Genomic DNA, 17,373 nt, shown 5'->3' with positions numbered 1-17,373 from the left:
TGGGTGGGGACACTGGCCTGGGCGGGCCGGCTGGTGCCGGTAGTGCGGTGGCCTGGGTCAGCGTGGGGTGGCTGTGGATAACCTGCAGGCACATCTGAGGCCTGGCACCACAGGACAGGGGATCGGCATTGCCTGGTCCTGGTGGATCCCCTCTGAGGGAGACTGGGGGGCTGGGAGGGTGGCTAAGCGTGGGGTGATGGTCTGGGGGCCTGGGGTGGGAGGTCATCTTCACATCCCCAATATTCTCTCCCAAGGTGGCCTTATGAGCCTGGGTCCCAAATGGGGTCCGCCTCCCTTTTCTTCTCCCAGTCTCCCACCCTAGCACCGGAAACCAGAATGTCTGGTCTGGTCCCTCCCCCCCACACCAGGCCCAGCTCCTGCACCGTTGCCATGGAGATGGGAAGCAGTGGAGGGTACTGCTGACTTTGGGGGAGTGGGGATGGGCTGGGGGGTTGGGGAGGGAAGACAAAATGAGTGTGCAGGGAGGACAGTTCCAAGAGCTGTGGGTGACGAGCAGCTTAACCACGAGCTGGCCAACCCCTCCCCCATGCCTGGCCAGGCTGCGAAGCCCCCTCCCCCCTCCAGGTACCCAGCAGAGCTGCCCCCCCTTGCCCTTGCGGAGGCCCCCCTGGCCTCTTCGCCGCAGGACTCCACATCCCATCTCCGGACCAGAGCCCGCTGCCACTCCCCCTCGGCTGACCCTGGCTGACCCCAGCCTCACCCGGGCACTAATGGGGTGGCCCGGGGGATGAAAGCAAAGCTGGCCCGGGCTCCCCCGCGCGTGTGGCCGCCCCCAACCCCCCAGACCAGCTCCGGCCCCTCCCCCTCAGGCCCGAGGGAGGGAGCGGGCACACTCCGCCGGGGCGGCATGAATCAAACGCTCCGCGGCTAAGAATAGCTGGCACGCAGCTGGTACTGAGACGGGCTGAGGAATCGGCGGGGGGGGGGGGGGAAGGGGGGGGGGGGGGGGCCCCGGGGGGGGGGGGGGGGGGGGGACAGGGGGCGGCTGGTGTGGCCGAGAGCGGGGCCCGGGAGAATGAATGGAGGCGGAGAGAGGCGGGGAAAGGCGGGGAGAGGAGCCGGGGCTGGGGCCGAGAAACTGGTGGGGGAGAGCCCCGGGAGCGGGACTCGGAGGCGGGAGCCGAGGGGGCGCGCCGGCCGGTGAAGAAGGGAGAGGAGACGGGTGGGGATGAGGGGAGCTTGTGAAGGGGGTGGGAGGGGACTGGAGGAGCCTAGGAGGAGAAGCAGGAGCTAGAGCGGGTCGAAGGGGGCGGAGGAGGCCAAGGCCCAGACCCCCGACGGAGGGGCAGGGAACCAGGGTGACCTGGGGGAGGGGCCTCGCGCAGTGGGGCTGCAGAAGCGGTCTACGGGCCCTGGTAGGCCAGGGTGGGCGAGGCGGGGGAGTGGCCGGGCTGGGCCAGGGGGTGGGTACAGCAACCGAGCCCTTGGCCTGGGTGCGCGGGGAAGCGGGTTCGGGCCGGGGGCCTTACTGGCGGGGAATGGGGGGCGAATCCTCCCCTCAAGTCTGCTATCTGGGACGGGGCACGGGGGACCGGGGCGTAACCCAATTTGGCGTCGCCCGGGGCAACGCTCCCCTCCTCACCCCCACCCCCCACCGCACACCCGGGCCCGGAGCCCCGCGCGCGGCCAAGGACGTCCGGGGCGCCCCCGCCCCCTCCCGCGGCCCCGGCCCTGCAGCTCCCCCAAACCCCGGGGTTTTCGGCCCCCTTACCTGCCTGGCGGGGCTGCTGAGTCCCGGTCGGCGGCGCCCGCGGCCCCTCCCCCCTCCCCCCACCCCCCACCCCCCCGGAGACGGGGGACCCTCAGGCCATGCCCCACCGCCCCGGAGGGCGAGCGGGCCGGGGAGGGGGCGAGCGGGGGCCGGGGGGGAGGGCGGGGGGGCCGAGGACCTCACCCCCCCCGCGGGCCGGGCCTGGCCATCCGCAGAGCGCCCCCCCTTCTGCCGCGGCCGCCGCGCCCCTCCGGGCTAGCCCGCCCCCGGCTCGGTCCGGCCGACTCCGGGCGCGGCGTCTCCGCCTGCTCTTCCTCCTCCTCTTCCTCAGGCCGCCGCCGCCGCCGCCCGCTCCGCGCCTCCTCTGCCTCCCTCCTCGCTCTCTCGCTCTCACTGTCTCTCCCTCACCCTGTCTCTCTCTCTCTCTCTCTCTCCCTCCCTCTCTCCCTCCCTCCCCTCCCTCCGCCCTCTCCCCTCCCTCCGGAGCCGGCGGAGGAGACATCGCCCCTCCCCGCGCCCCCAAACCTCGCCCATCCCCCCCGCCGGCTCCGCCCCCTCCCCCTGCCCTCCCCCACCACTCCTCATCAACACCGGATAACCCAACCGGGCTCTACCCCTGCTTGTCCCCCTACCCGGACCATGGGGCCCCGCCCCCCTAAGGGTACAGCTACACACACACACACACACACACACACACACACACACACACACACCCCAGGACCGCCCCTTCCCACAGCGCTTCCCAACCCGTCTATACACAGTAGGGCGCAATAAATATTTGTTGCTAGACTCTAGACCTCCAGGTTGGATTGTGAGAGCTATAGAGTCCCGTCCCCCCCAAACACACACACACACACACACACACACACATACATCTTCCCCCAAGGCACAGGTGCTTAGAGTCACTAGGTGGCCCCGCACGTGCGCATATTCCCCCACATACACACTCTCCAGGGCATGCATGACCTAACATACCTGAGTGTACATCACCGCAAACACACCCAGCTACAACATGTACATATCACACCCGAGTGCCAGAGCATCCTCGCCCCACAGCATCAACCACCCCCCACAGGGGCCGGCAGATGCTCAGATCTCCAGCTCACACGCAACCCAGAAGCAGAGACACACAACTGTAAGGAGTCGTGTGCATGCGGCCCCATCACACCCATCCACCTCACCATCCATCACACAGGTGTGCACACACCCATTTAGATGCACAACACTGTACCATAGCTCCCCTACGCAGCTGACATTTCTTGAGCACTTTGTGTGTGCCATGCTCTGCTCTGGATTTACTCATCACCTTCTCCTACCAATCCTATGGGCTATGGACTTTCACCATCCCCATTTTCCAGAGGGGGAAACTGGGGCACAGAGAAGCTAAGTAACTTGGTGCCCAAGGTCACCTAGCCATAAAGAGGTGGTACCAAGGATCAGGGACAGGCAGGCCGGCTCAGTCTTTATACCACTGTTTGTTCACTACTAGACATACCATCGCTGCATGTCTTCCTTCATTGCACACAGACACTCCCAAGGTCTCCTCAAAGCTTGGGTCTCTGGTGCCCAGGACATACCAGAGAGACAGGGCAGGTCCCGTAGGGCAATGGTGAGAGTGTCCCCAGAGCCCAGGCGCCTACCCTTCTTCCAGCTCCACCAGTGCTTCCAGGGCTGCCAGCTGGAGCACAGGCCCCCGCAGAGGGCAGTTCTGAGACACCTCTGGCCCCATCTCCAGCTGTGGGCTCCAGGGTACCAGGGTCTGAGCCAGCCCAGCCCCAGGAGGCCTCGCTCCGGATGCATACCCATCAGCCCAGGTGGTGAGCATCTGGGCCCTGGGAGAGAACAGCTGCGCACACTGGCATCAGCAGCGACAGAGGCTGTGCACCCCTCTATAGTTTACAAGGCCTTTCCTAGCCTGTGCATTATCTCTTGAGGCCTCTAGCTGCTGGTGAGGGGTCCTCAGGCCCCTAATAGGCCGCCAAAAGGGCCAGGGGGTAAGCAGCTTGCCCTCATGTCACACTGCCTTCTGCTTTCTTGGAAAAGGGAAGGCTGGATGAGTGGATTTCCAGGACTCCTCCTGGGGCTCCCAGCAGCTGAGGGCCGATGCCCCTGCTTAGAACCAGAAGCCTTGGCTAGCCGCTGCCACGCTGGTGACCTCCAGCAGGCTAGGCTGTCCCTTCTCTGAGCCTCAGTTTCTTCCCTTGAAGAGTGGGCCCTGCAATCCCTGGCTGCTGAGCTCCATGTTCGCTGGCACAACCAGCCAGGCCCCGGCTGGGAAAGCCCTGCATGACTCACGGGTCTGGCATGGAGTGGGCATAGCCTGGCCTCCTGCTTCCCTTGCCTCTGCAGCTTCTCTCCCACTGCCCTCACCACCTCCACCTTGGCGACCACCCCCCCCCACCATGCCCCTGTGCCCCTGCCCCGGGGAACGTGGGGTGCCACCTAAACACAGTAGTCAAGTCTTCAGTCTTTGGCTAAGCTGTTACCCCACCAGGAATGGCTATTTCCTTCCTCACTGAGCAGACTGATTGAGAACCTACTATGGGCTAGGTTGGCCCTGTTCTAGCTCCGGGGATGCAGCAATGAACAAGAATGCCTGCCTTCGTTGGCAGGAGACAGGCAACAAATAAGAAAATGAACAAACAAAACAATCCAGTCTTGATTATACCAACACGATAAAATGGGGTGTTAACTTGTAGAAGTGCAGTTTCTTTGGATATGATAGAGAAGGCCTCACTGAGCTGAGACCTTAATAAAGAGAAGGAGTTGGGGGAAGAGCATCTAGAAGGAGGAAAAGTCTAGTGCCAAAGCTCTGAGGTAGGAAGGAGCTTGGCATTCAGGAAGCAGTGAAGAGGTCAGTGTGGCAGGAGCCTGGGGGCAAGGGGAGTGGGGGCGATGAGCTTGCAGAGGTGCCAAGGGCCCATCCTTCCCAGCCCCCCACTGGGCAGGCCAGGCTCGTGCTGAGGACAGGGTTTGGCTTCCCTACTGCATGCATATGATGGGAAGCTGGGGGAGCAGGGGAGTCGGGAGTGACATGATCTGATTTACGGTTTGGAAGCATGGCTCGCTGCTGCAAGCAGTGTGGATTGGAGGGGCTCGGGAGAAAGGAGGGGGAGAGCCAGGAGGAGGTGACTGCAGAGGTCCAGGCCAGAGCCGAGGCACTTGGTTGAATGCTCAGAGCTCCATGCACCCAGCCCTGCGTCTGTCTACTCCACCTCCAGGAGGAAGCTTCCTTGACCACCACCCACCCACCCACCCACCCACCCTTCCTCCCCCCTTCTGCCCTACTGTCTGCTTGTCTGTGAGCAGCTGGAGTCCCCAGCATTGCCCCACCCAGAGCCTGGCCTGCAGGAGGCTTCCAGGAAAGTACAGCAAATGAATCCCAGAGCCCCGCCTTCTAGAGTTGCATACACAGTGACATGCATGCTCTTCATATGTGTCCCCACAGACAGGCACACACACTCATTTTCATCTTGGGGCAAGGGCTTGAGGCCAGGATGGGAGATCTGGGGCCAGGAGGAGCCCTAGAGCCTGTGAGTCGTGGAAAGTCTCCTCCAGCAGGGTGCGTGGGCGATGGTGGCCACAGGGTAATAAAAAACCTTATGGAGACCATGCAGTCTCTCTGCTCCTGAGGAGTGGCCAGGGGGAGGAGCAGGGAGCAGGGCCAAGCCCCAAGAACCCCCTGAGGGGGTTCCTGGGCAGAGGTTGTGTCCCCAGGACCCCTTGGAGAGCCGACTCCATCCTCTTTTGGCCATCTGAGCTTTTGGCCATGGTGGAAGGAAAGGGCAGGGCGGAAGTGAGCTCTGGAAAGTGGAAAGAGGGGGGTATGTGGGGAGACCCAAGGCGGGATCCAGGCTTTGGAACGTTAGAGGTTTCCGGCCACAGAAGCAGGGCCTCAGGGGAGCCAAGAGAGGCGGGGAGAGACACACACACAGAGGAGCAGAGACCAACAGACGAACAGACGGGTGGACAGAGACAAGAGCTGGGAGAAAAGGGATCAGAGAGAAGCTGGGAGAGGCAGGAACCAGGGGCTAGTCATTTGCACGCACTCCAGTCCCCAGAGACATCCCTCTGCAGCCTTGGGTGCTGCAGAGCCCAGCCTGATGCAGGCAGCCTGGCTGCTTGGGGCCCTGGTGGTCCCTCAGCTCCTGGGCTTCAGCCATGGGGCTCGAGGAGCAGACAGGGAGTGGGAGGGAGTCTGGGGAGGCGCCCAAGAGGAGGAGCGGGAGAGGGAGGCCCTGATGCTGAAGGTGAGTTGCTTAGGACTCTGAGGGGGAACTGTGAGTGTTGGGGGGAGGGTATTCCAGGGTTAGGGAAATGGGCAAGGGAGAGTGATGGGGCAGGCTCAAAGGATGGGGATGATGGATTCAGACAAGGGACTCAGGGGCAGAGCTCACTGCTGTAAAGGGGTGGCTGGAGCGTGTGGGGCGTCAGAATGCAGCTGGGTTGGCCCTAACATCCCTTTCCTGCCTCAGCATTTGCAGGAGGCCCTGGGGCTGCCCGCTGGGAGGGGGGATGAAAACCCTGAGGGAACCCCTGAAGACGAAGAGACCTGGGGGACGCAGGAGGACGGTCAGGTGGAGGAAGAGGAGGAAACAATGCCACCCTCCTCTTCTGGCCCTAGCCCCTCTCCCACCGCTGAAGACACCGTCACTTATATCCGTGAGTAATCATTAGCTCCGCCCTGCCCCCAGGCCTCCGCGGTCATTTTCTCAAAAATGAACCGTCCTTTCACTGCCCGGGACCTTTCAATGGCCCACCGCCCAGCCGATGCCCCCACGTCCCTGGGAGCTCCGGGTACCTGGTCTTGCCTCCCAAGAGCCCGGGGCCACCGGCCCCTACCTTCCAGAAATCCCGAGTGCCGCCCACCCCAACTCTGCCCCCAGAAGCCCTAGGTCCCTCCAGGCCCTTTGGTCCCCCAGCTCCGTTCCCCGGGCTCCGTCCAGCGTGCTCCCTGTCTGCCCGCAGTGGGCCGCCTGGCCGGCTTGGACGCAGGCCTGCACCAGCTGCACGTCCGTCTGCACGCGTTGGACACCCGCGTGGCCGAGTTGAATCGGGGGCTGCGGCAGCTGCGGGAGGCGGCAAGCGACACCCGCGACGCCGTGCAAGCCCTGCAGGAGGCGCAGAGCCGCGCGGAGCGCGAGCATGGCCGCTTAGAGGGTGAGTCCGCGCCGCGCCGGGCAGGGAAAGTGGGACGATCCGGGTCAAGTGGAGGACTGGTGGCGGGAGGCGGCCCAGAAACATCTGAAGAGACGTGAGGACCCAGGGTGTTAGGGACGAGCGGGTTCCTAGAGATGTGCAGGGTGTTGGCTTATGGGGACTTAGAGTAGCGGGGCGGGTGAATGCGGAGTAGGCGCGGGGAGGGTGAATGCGGAGTAGGCGCGCGGAGAGGGAGGCCCGCTCCCTACCGTGCTGTGGAGCGTACCCGACTGGGGCCGCGCCACGCCCCTTACAGTCCGGGTCCGGCAGTCTGGCCCCACCCGCAGCGGTCCTAAGTCTCCGCCTCCTTGCTCCCCGTGGCTCTGACCCCGCCTCCTCCCAGCCCGGCCCCCGAGGCTCCGACCCCGCCTTCTCTCCGCCCCCGGAGCCCCTCACTCCGCCCCTCCCCGCCCGCAGGCTGCCTGAAGGGGCTGCGCCTTGGCCACAAGTGCTTCCTGCTATCGCGCGACTTCGAGGCGCAGGCGGCGGCGCAGGCGCGGTGCGTGGCACGGGGCGGGAGCCTGGCCCAGCCCGCCGACCGCCAGCAGATGGAGGCGCTCACTCGCTACTTGCGCACGGCGCTCGCTCCCTACAACTGGCCGGTGTGGCTGGGCGTGCACGACCGGCGCTCCGAGGGACTCTACCTCTTCGAGAACGGCCAGCGCGTGTCCTTCTTCGCCTGGCACCGCGCGCCCCGTCCGGAGCCCGGAGCCGGTCCTAGCCCCGCGCCGCACCCGCTCAGCCCTAACCAACCCAACGGCGGCACGCTCGAGAACTGCGTGGCGCAGGCCTCGGATGACGGCTCCTGGTGGGACCACGACTGCGAACGCCGCCTCTACTACGTCTGCGAGTACCCCTTCTAGCGGGGCCGGTCCTCGCGTCTCCATCCCACCACTCGCCCTTTGGCTGGGCCGTTCATCCTGTGAGGACGCCCTTCCCTCCCTTTCTCCCTGCCCACGGATGGAAGCGTGTTCCCCCGGGCTGGGCGATCCCAGGGAGCCTTCTGCGGAGCCGAGAGCCCTTACTCGCCTGCCTTTCTCGGGAGCGGCGGGCACCAGGCTAAGTTCCACGCCAATAAAGCCTTGTGGAATCTGACTTGAGCGGGCGGTGGAGGCACTTTTGGTCTTTATCTCGTCGCGGGGCAAGCCTGGAAGGGCAAGACCCTGGTCTTTGGATGCCTATCCTGTTCCGCTTTTACAGGTCATTATTTGAGCCCCAGAATCAGAATGATGGAGAACACATGTACAGACGTACCCTCATCATCTGCTCCTGCACGTAGATGCCTGGAGTACACCCATGCACATGCTGCTGTCGCCTCCACCCCCATCGTGTCCCAGTCACGGCCTTTGGGACACAGGGCCTGTCAGTCATTGTCCAGGCCCTGGCCTTGGTCCTGGTCAAAGAGATCTGCGAAATACAAAGGAGCTAAAGGTTCTGACAAGTCCTGCAGGAAAGAGCCCATTTAATTTTGTTTAATTGGTGTATCTCAAACTCGTTCCACCAGATGGTTCCTTTGCATCATGTAACGTCAGGCCCTGCCCCACTCCCTTCCCCTACCCAAGGGGCATGTGTTGAGAAGCAAACTTAACCTGTACAGCCTGGAAACTTGGGCTCCCTCCCAGTGTTTCCTTCCCTCCTCCCTGCCTGCGCGGCCATAAGCCAGTCCCTTCTCCTCTGTGAGCCTCAGTCTCCACGACTGAACATGGTAACAGTCATCCCACCTTGTATTCGCTCTTGCAAAGTACAGGTGAGCCCAGGAAAGTGAGCATTTCAAAAATGGTTGAATGTGAGTCACATGCTACCTTTCTTTCTCCACCTTTTTCATGCCTTTGTTCCCTGAGTCAGAACACCTGGGAGTGGGCCAGCCTGGGCCTCGGCATTGAGGACAGTACTCTTTGAGGGAGGAGCTCTTGTTTGGGAGTTCCCCAGTGTCCTCCCTCCAATGCTGGCAACATGGGCCTGGCCCTGACATCATCATGGAGCCCAGGAACTGTAGTGTGACCCTGTCTGTCCGTATATCCCTGCCGCTCCTACACCATGGTACCACCAGCCTGAAATGTCACCATTGGATCCACCAGTGGGAGGATTAAGCCATCCCTGTCATCTCCACCCCTGTCATTTCTCAGCCCCACAGCCCCTCTAGGAGTAACGGAATGGAGAGTGGTGGGGAGATGGGGTGGGGTTGGGGGCTCTGGTCAGGAGGGCTTCAGTCAGGGAACTGAAGACCTTGCTCAAAATTCTTCCCCCTCTGAACTTGTTTCCTTGGGTCAGAGAGAGGCAGCAGGATGTCTTCTAGGTGACCAGAGGGCACATTAGACAGACATGGATGGGTATCTGCTACTGCCCGGAAGGGGCCCACCATCACAGACCTGGCATTCTGGAAAGTGGGTGGGTGAATGTGGAGCAGTTCAGTGGTTACCTGCCTGGACTCTGGAACCAGACGTCCCAGGTTCTAATCCTATCTTGGTCACTTACCTACCAGGCACATAAAGTGAGATAAAACCCCTGTGCCTCAGTGTCCCCATCTGCACATTGGGGGTAAGAATATCTACCTCCTGGAAGAGTGGAAGAGTGCTGGACACAGAAGGGTCCTTGCAACATCAGATCTGACTCTCGTATGGCAACTTTAACCTCATGCTCACCTCTGCATGCTCTGTCCAGACACTGTCTTTGCATATGTACAGATTCTTTCAAGAATTGACCAGTGTATCACCCTGAACAACCTGCTTCCCCCTTCCCCCAGCAGGGTATGGTGCCCCCTGTGATGTTCCAGAACTGCTGAGTTCTCTTCTGACCTAAGTAAGCCCTGATCAGCCAGACCGGGGAGCCTCGTTGGGCTGGGCTGGGTATGACCAACTCTGTGCCCCCAGCATTCCCGGGCACAGGGGAGCTCTTTGTAGAAAGGAAGATGCCTATATGGTGCCACGTTTGGGACCTTGAAATGAGTTCGATCTCTGCTTCTCTTCCTCCCTGGCCTCCCTCAGGCTTGAGTCAGGAGCTTTCCATGGGCTCTCACAGAGTTGGGGGCTTTCCTCATCACACCGTCCATTACCCTAGGTGCCACTGTTGGGTCATTTCATACTAAGCCCAGGGACATAAAGTTATGCGCACACAGAGGTGTGGGGCGGGGCGGGGAGGGGAGGGGAGGGCATTTTGCAAGGACTGGTGCAAGTATCATCAGCTCCCCTGTACGCTGCATTCTGGACTGATTTCCTGACTCAGTTCTGTTCATAGGGATCCTGCCCCCCTCACCTCCGAGAAGCCCTCCCAGGCCTGCCAAAGACCGGCGTTTGCCAATGCCCCCGCCCTGATTCTGCGGAGCACCTGCGGTTTGAGAGCTCGGAGTCGCAGACCAGAGAAGGTCTCAGCAGCTGCCTGGGATCGATGCATGAAGAGATTCCAGGGCGGTGGTGGAAGAAGTGCCCAACGCCTGAGATGACCCAGCGGAGGAAGAACCCGGCCGCCTTCGGTTTGCCAAGACTACAAGTCCCAGGAATCTGAGCGTCAGGCCCTCTGCCTTCTTCTCAGAACCACGTTTCCCAGCAGCTATCGGGAACCTCACGCCAGTCCTCTCGAAAGCCCCGCCCCCTCCTCCCACGTGAGGCTCGCTTACCTTTCGCAGAAAGCATGACAGGTAGGAACTTGGCCCTCTCCAATGAGAGCTCACACCCTTTCTCCCCGGGCCTCGCCCCAAGGTGCTTCGGGAAATGTAGTCCCGGCACGAGTCAACGGGAAATAAAATCCGAAGTCGAAGTCTTAACATTCATTTAGGCTTAGACTATAACCAGTGCTCCGGCCTTTACAAGAGTTTTTTAAAAATACGGGTGAATTTCCACGGATAATTGTATATTGATAATAGGTGTCTTTTATTTATTTTTAAAGATTTTATTTATTTATTTGACACAGGGAGAGAGAGAGCACAGGTAGGGAGGAGGGAGGCAGGCTGAGGGAGAGGGAGAGGCAGGCTCCCCGCTGAGCAGGGAGCCCGACGTGGGTCTCGATCCCAGGACCGTGGGAACTTGACTTGAGGGGAAGGCAGCCGCTTAACCAACTGAGCCACCCAGGTGCCCCAATAATAAGCGTCTTTTAAAACATAAGTGCATAGAAAATAAGAGAATGCATAGAAAATGGTTAAGAACTAGTTCTCAAAATTTGAGTATCTTGACTATGTACTGAATTACAACATAAAATATGTTATAAAAATTCTTTCGTGGCCTCGAAAAAAAATTTCTAAATACTGGTCCAAACTAATTTAGTTTCTTAAAACACACACACACACACCTTTTTGTTTAGAAATAATCTCAAGCTTACAGATAACCTGCCCAAATACAAATAGTATCTACCCAGATTTATCTATTGTTAACAATTTACCCCATTGCTTTGGCTTTATCATTATTTATCTATCCATCCACCCATCCATCCATTCATCACCCACCCATCCATCCTAACCCAATTACCAGGAATAAATTAAGTCAGGTTTACTGACCAATTGCAGGGAAGGAGACCACATCCCAAAAGAGAAGCTGTGATCAACTAAGAGGATTTGGGGGAAGAGAAGAATTTGGTGAAATTTAAGTGAAACTGGTTTGGTAGCTTCAGAGCAAAGCAGGAATGTGTATAAATGAGTCAACAGTTACGGACTGCAAAGTGGACTCAGGATCCTGTTTCCTTGGAAACTACAAAGTTAAGATAAACGTGGCATGCTATGCCCAGAAACTCTATATAAAGCTCTGCATCAGGGCTGGAAATTGAGGCTCCTTGTCTGTGTCAAAGTGACGTAGATCTTCTAGGAAGAGTGGGCTAAATTTCATTCTTATGGATATACTTTCAAACAACAAAGTTTCGAAAGCCTATGATTTTAGAGAACAAACTTTCTCAGTAAGATAACAGTAGTTGCTCACAAAGGGGGTGGTTAGGACCCTTTACAGCTGCCGCATATCCCTGGGAGAAATGCTTCCTGTTAACTCGGCAGCTGGCCTTATCTGTGTTTATAGATAAACGGTGGGCAAATTTTTACAGTCCGAGCTAGTTTTTGTTTCTCAATACATCATATATTTTCTGAAGCATGTGTTAGTTACACACATCATCGCCCTTTACCCCTGAATACTTCAGTGTGTATTTCCTAGGAACAGAGATACTCTTTTACTTATCCACGGTAATCAACCTCAATAAATGTAACATGCACTTAATTCTTTTTATCTAATCTCCTCGTGGTCTCTCAGTTTCATCAGTGGGCTCAGATGCTCTCTCTCACAGCACTTTCCCCTGCCAGTTCAGGATCTAGTCTGGGCTCAGGTATTGCATTTTGTTGTCATGTCTCCTTGAATCTGGAACATTTCCATATTTATGATATTGACATTTTGGAAGAACAACCCCCACCTTTTTTCTTTTTTAAATAGAAGTTCGTCACTTGAATTTGTCTGACGTTTCCTCATGATGATTCTATTCGGGTTATACATTCTCCACCAGAATATACGAGGTGAAGTGTGTCCTTCCTCCTTATGGCAAGTTGAGGGAAGCGCGCAGAGCATAGAATGATTTCTTTTGTTTTAGGTCATGTTTCTGTCCTCAGTGGTTCGCTTTGAACATGACCCCCTCCTGGCTTTGACAGGCTTTTCTGTGCCAGCCCTGTGTTCTTTATTCATTCATTTGAACAACCTCTCCTCTGCTCCAGCCCCAAGCTACCAAGTCCTCCTAAAATGCCAGCTTCTGTCATTCCAGCAGCAAGTTGCTTTTTTCCAAAGCACAGGTGGTTGTGTGAGCCGGGCCAGATGGCGTGTGAGCTTGGGTTTTGCAAGTTCCGGCAGGAGGCAAGTAACCTTCCCTTCTCAGTCTATTTCCACCTACTCCAAACGCAACTGGACTTCGGGTTCTGACCCTAAGCTGTGACGGCTCCTGGCAGCCTTCCGGGCCGGGAGCCAGAGCTGGGGTGGATTTGGAGGACAGAGGTGGCAGGAAGTAGAACACCAGCTCGGCCTTTAAAACAATCTTTTGGGCGATTTTGTAATAGTGGGTACCTGTAAAGTAATATATGTGTGAGGACTGAGGGATAAGGAGACCACCCGTTAATTCACTGCTCGATTTAATACTAGGACGTTGTTATTTACTACTCTTTCCCTGTGCTGTCCTCATGCCCAACTGTAACCACTGTCCTGAATCGTGTTTATCCTTCCTCAATTTCCATGATTACCTCAGCACATAGGTGTCCCTAAACAATTTCATTTTCCTTGTTTTTTGAGCTTTGTAGCAATGACATGGAGCTGCCATAACGAAGTACCAAAGACAGGGTAGCTTAAACAACAGAAATTTTATTTCTCACAGTTCTGGAAGCTAGAAGTTGAAGATGCACATGTCAGCAGGTTGGTTCCTTTTGAGGCTTCTCTCCTTGGCTTGCAGATGGCTGCCTCTTCTCTGTGTCCTCACATGGTCTTCTGTCTGTGCTCAGGCATTCCTGGTGTCTCTCTGTGTGTCCAAATGTCCTCTATAAGGACATCAATCAGCTTGGATTAGGGCCCACTCTAAGGGCTTCATTTTAAAGACCTTATTTCAAAATACAGTCACATTCTAAGGTACTGGGGTTAGGGCTTCGACATATGAATCCGTGGAGAGGGGCAAAATCTAGCCCATTACCATATCTTACTATATGTAGCTACAGATGTAGCTAGCTTTTTTTCTTTAAGATTTTATTTTTTAATCTCTATGCTCAGTGTGGGGTTCAAACTTACAACCCCTAGCACCCCGTTTTCTTTTTTTTTTTATAAGAGCAGTTTTAGGTTGACAACAAAGTTGAGAGGAAGGGGGGCACCTGGCTGGCTCGGGTGGTTAAGCGTCTGCCTTCGGCTCAGGTCATGATCTCAGGGTCCTGGGATCGAGCCCTGTGGGGGCAGGCTTCCTGCTCAGCGGGAAGTCTACTTCTCCCTCTCCCTCTGTGATCTCTCTTAAGTAAATAAATAAAACATTAAAAAAAAAAGTTAAGAGGAAGGTAGGGAGATTTCCCATATACCCCCACTCCCACACATGCACAGCCTCCCCCGTCATCAACATCCCCCACTAGAATGGGTACATTTGCCACAATTAATGAATCTACACATCATCACCTCTCAAAGTTTACCTGAATAGTCATTCTTAGTGGTGTACATTCAGTGGGTTTGGACAAATGTATAATGACATGTCTCCACCATTATAGTATCATACAGTCGCTTAAGAAATCCTTCCCTGCCCCCAGGGGTGAAAGATATTCTCTTTCATTCTTAAAGTTTTCCCTTCCACATGAAAGTCTTCAATCCACCTGAAGTTGATTTTTGTGAGGTGTGATGTAGAAATCCAATTTCACTTTTCCCCCTAAGGATAACCAACGATTTCAGTAGCATTTGTTAAATAGTTATCTTTTCCTGATTCTCTGTGTTCCCTGCCCCATCATATTTTAGTATTTGTGGGTCTTTTATGGGGCTCTCTGTCCTGCACATTGATTAATTCGTTTAAGCCTGCATCAAGACCATCCTGTCTCAATAACTATTGCTTTGGATAACATTTCATTACAACTTTGTATAAACCCACATAGCAATTAGAAAAAGAAGTAACACTCCCTAACTCATTTTATGAGGTTACTACAATGTTAATACAAAAAAAAAAAAAAAGTCAAGGACAGGGGCACCCGGCTGGCTCAATCAGTGGAGTGTGCAACTCTTGATCTCGGGGTTGTGGGTTTGAGTCCCACATTGCGTGTAGAGATTACTTAAAAAAATAAAATCTGAAAAAAATAACATCTGAAAAAATCAAGAACAGCATAAACAAGGAAAACCACAGTTTATTTCTCTCATGAATAAAAAAAAATCCTAAATAAAATGTTACCATCTGATTTCATCAATTCATTAATTCTCCACATTCATGAGTTAACAGAGGAAAACCAGATGACAGTCTCCACAGATGGAGAAAAAGTATTTGATAAAAACTTGATCCAACAAATAGTTTTTTCTATAATGAGCAATCTAATGCAAACAGTGGGAAAATAAGCAATAAAGCAAATCCACAGAAACAAGAGCAAAACAAGTGACAAAAAAAGGGAGGGGGCAGAAATCAATGGAATGAAGGGGGGAGAAAAGTCTAACAAAACAAGAAGTTATCATGATTTTGAAAAAGTTACTAAGATCGATTGACTTTTGGCCAAACCAAATAAAAAAAGAGAGGGGCTACAAATAAAATACAAACCATAAAGTGAACAGTCATAGCTAGGACTGAGATATAAAAAGTAATTAGGGGCACCTGGCTGGCTCAGTCGGTGGAGCATGGAACTCTTGGTGTCTGGGTCACAAGTTCAAGCCCCATGGTGTGTAGACTTTACTTAAAAATAAATGAATAAACTTTAAAAAAAGTAATTAAATGGTACATGACCAACTATGAGCCAACATTTAAAAACATAGATGAAATGGGTAAATTACTAGAAAAATATAAAATGCCAAAAATTATGCAAAAATCAAGAACTTGAGTAAACCAGTAAGTACCGAAATATACAAAGTTATAGTCAAAGATTTCCATTCTCTCTCTCTCTCTCTCAAAAAAAAAAAAAAAACCCCAGGGGCACAGATGGTCTTCTAGGCGACTGATATCAAATATTCAAGAAATGCTTAATTTTTATCTTATACACATTATTCTGGAAAATAGAAATCGTGTAGAATCTGTCTAGTTCATTTTTGGAAGCTAATGCAATGCTGGTTCTAAAACCAGATAAGGAACATGTACAAGAAAAGAAAATTATAGGTCCATTTCATTTGTGAATGTGGGTGCAAAAATCCTACATTGCATAATAGCCTACTAAATCCAAAACTGTATCATAATTCATCATGATCAGGTAGGATTTATCACTAATTAGCAAAGGTCGTTCAAAGTTAAAAAAAAAATTCTTTCAGTGTAATTCACTAACAGACCAAGGAAGAAAATGTAATGATTTCTATCAACGTGGAGAAATAATTTGATAAGGTTTTATATCTATTTATGATTGAAAATTAAAACACGTAGTAAACGAGGAGAAAAAAGGGATATTTTCTTAACTTTAAAAAGCTTCCAGCAAATACCATAAAAATTTTGGATGCCTTCCTTCTAAGAGCAAGAATGACATTAGAATATCCTCATCATGGCTGCTGCTTAACACAGTACTGTATATAAATCCTGATTAATGGTTTATTTAAAAAGCTATAGGAACAAGTAAGAGGTATCAGCAAGGTCCTGAATTACGAGATTAACCTACTGGGGCGCCTGGCTGGCTTAGTCGGTGGAGCGCAAGACTCTTGATCTCTCAGAGTTGTGAGTTTGAGCCCCACGTTGTGTGTAGAGATTACTTAAAATAAAAAGTCTTTAAAAAGTCAAACAAAAACCCCCAAGATTAACCTACAAAAATCAATTCCATTTCTCTACACTGACAACAAACATGAAATGTAATTAAAAATACCATTCACCATCCCTCTGAAATATCTAGAAATCATCTAGGAACTAACACATAAAAGAAAATTAAGATTCTGGGCATAAGACTTTAAACCCTAATAAAGGACCCAAAGATGATCAGAATAAAAGTAGAGACACTTCTATTTGGATTATTTTAAAGTTTTTTTTTTTTGAAGATTTTATTTATTTATTTGAGAGAGAGAGAGAGAGAGAGCACAAGCAGGGGAGAGGGAGAAGCAGGCTCCCCACCGAGCAGGGAGCCTGACGGGGAGCTTGATCCCAGGACCCCAGGATCATGACCTGAGCCGAAGGCAGACGCTTAACCAACTGAGACTCCAGGCGCCCCTATTTTAAAGTTTTTTTGAGATTCACATACTATACAATTCATACAACTAAAGTGGACAATTCAATGGTTCTTGGTGCGTTCAGATATGAGCAACCATCACCACGGTCAATTTCAGAACATTTTCACCATCACAAACAAACAAACAGACACCAAACCCGTACCTTTCAGCAATTTTCTTATCACTCCATCCACTGCCAGTCCCAAGAAACCAAGAATCTATTTTCTGACTTTACAGATTTTCCCGTCATGGATATTTCAGATGAATGGAATCATATAAATGGGTCATCTTTTGTGACTGGCTTCTTTCGCTTAGTGTGATGGTCTCAAGTTTCATCTGGGTTGTGGCATGCATGAGTACCTCATTCTTTCTTATGGCCAAATAACATTTCATTGTATGGATATGTTGCATTTTGTTTATCATTCATCAGTTGATGGGGATATGTCGACTGTTTCCACCTTTAATGCTGCTATAAATATTCATGTCCAAGTTTTTGTGTGGTTGTGTGTTTTCATTTCTTTTGGATATCTATCTAGGAGGGGGAATTGCTGGAGCTCATGGTAACTCTGACTTTTTTGAACTGCCAGCCTGTTTCCCACAGTGAGCTCCCTCCAGCAGTGTGTGAGGGTTCCAGTTTCTCCTCATCCTTGCCAACACTTG

At 53.6% G+C, this 17,373-nt stretch overlaps 2 protein-coding genes across 6 annotated transcripts in view; one reads left to right on the top strand and one right to left on the bottom strand.

Annotated features, from left to right (window-relative positions):
• Nucleotides 1-8,646, bottom strand: part of SHANK1 (SH3 and multiple ankyrin repeat domains 1) — a 50,557-nt gene extending 41,911 nt beyond the window's left edge. For 4 of the 5 annotated variants that reach the window (XM_073886398.1, XM_073886401.1, XM_073886402.1 and 1 more), the window contains exon 1: nt 1,733-2,148. The gene's annotated coding sequence lies outside the window, so the exon portion shown is untranslated. Of the gene's footprint in view, nt 1-1,732; nt 2,149-8,185 lie in introns of those variants that run through there. The other variant, XM_073886399.1, reaches the window with a different exon arrangement.
• CLEC11A (C-type lectin domain containing 11A) lies at nt 5,617-8,026 on the top strand. Its single transcript, XM_025849948.2, has 4 exons — nt 5,617-5,982; nt 6,208-6,394; nt 6,701-6,892; nt 7,349-8,026. The coding sequence occupies exons 1-4, from the start codon at nt 5,836-5,838 to the stop codon at nt 7,792-7,794; spliced, it is 972 nt and encodes a 323-aa protein (XP_025705733.1). The 5' UTR covers nt 5,617-5,835; the 3' UTR covers nt 7,795-8,026.
• Nucleotides 8,647-17,373: the final 8,727 nt, after the last annotated feature.

Source organism: Callorhinus ursinus, unplaced genomic scaffold, assembly GCF_003265705.2.
Source record: "Callorhinus ursinus isolate GAN/ISIS: 27379988/994484 unplaced genomic scaffold, GSC_fseal_2.0 scaffold71, whole genome shotgun sequence".
NCBI lineage: Eukaryota > Metazoa > Chordata > Mammalia > Carnivora > Otariidae > Callorhinus > Callorhinus ursinus.
This window is presented reverse-complemented; position numbering and strand designations above follow the sequence as displayed.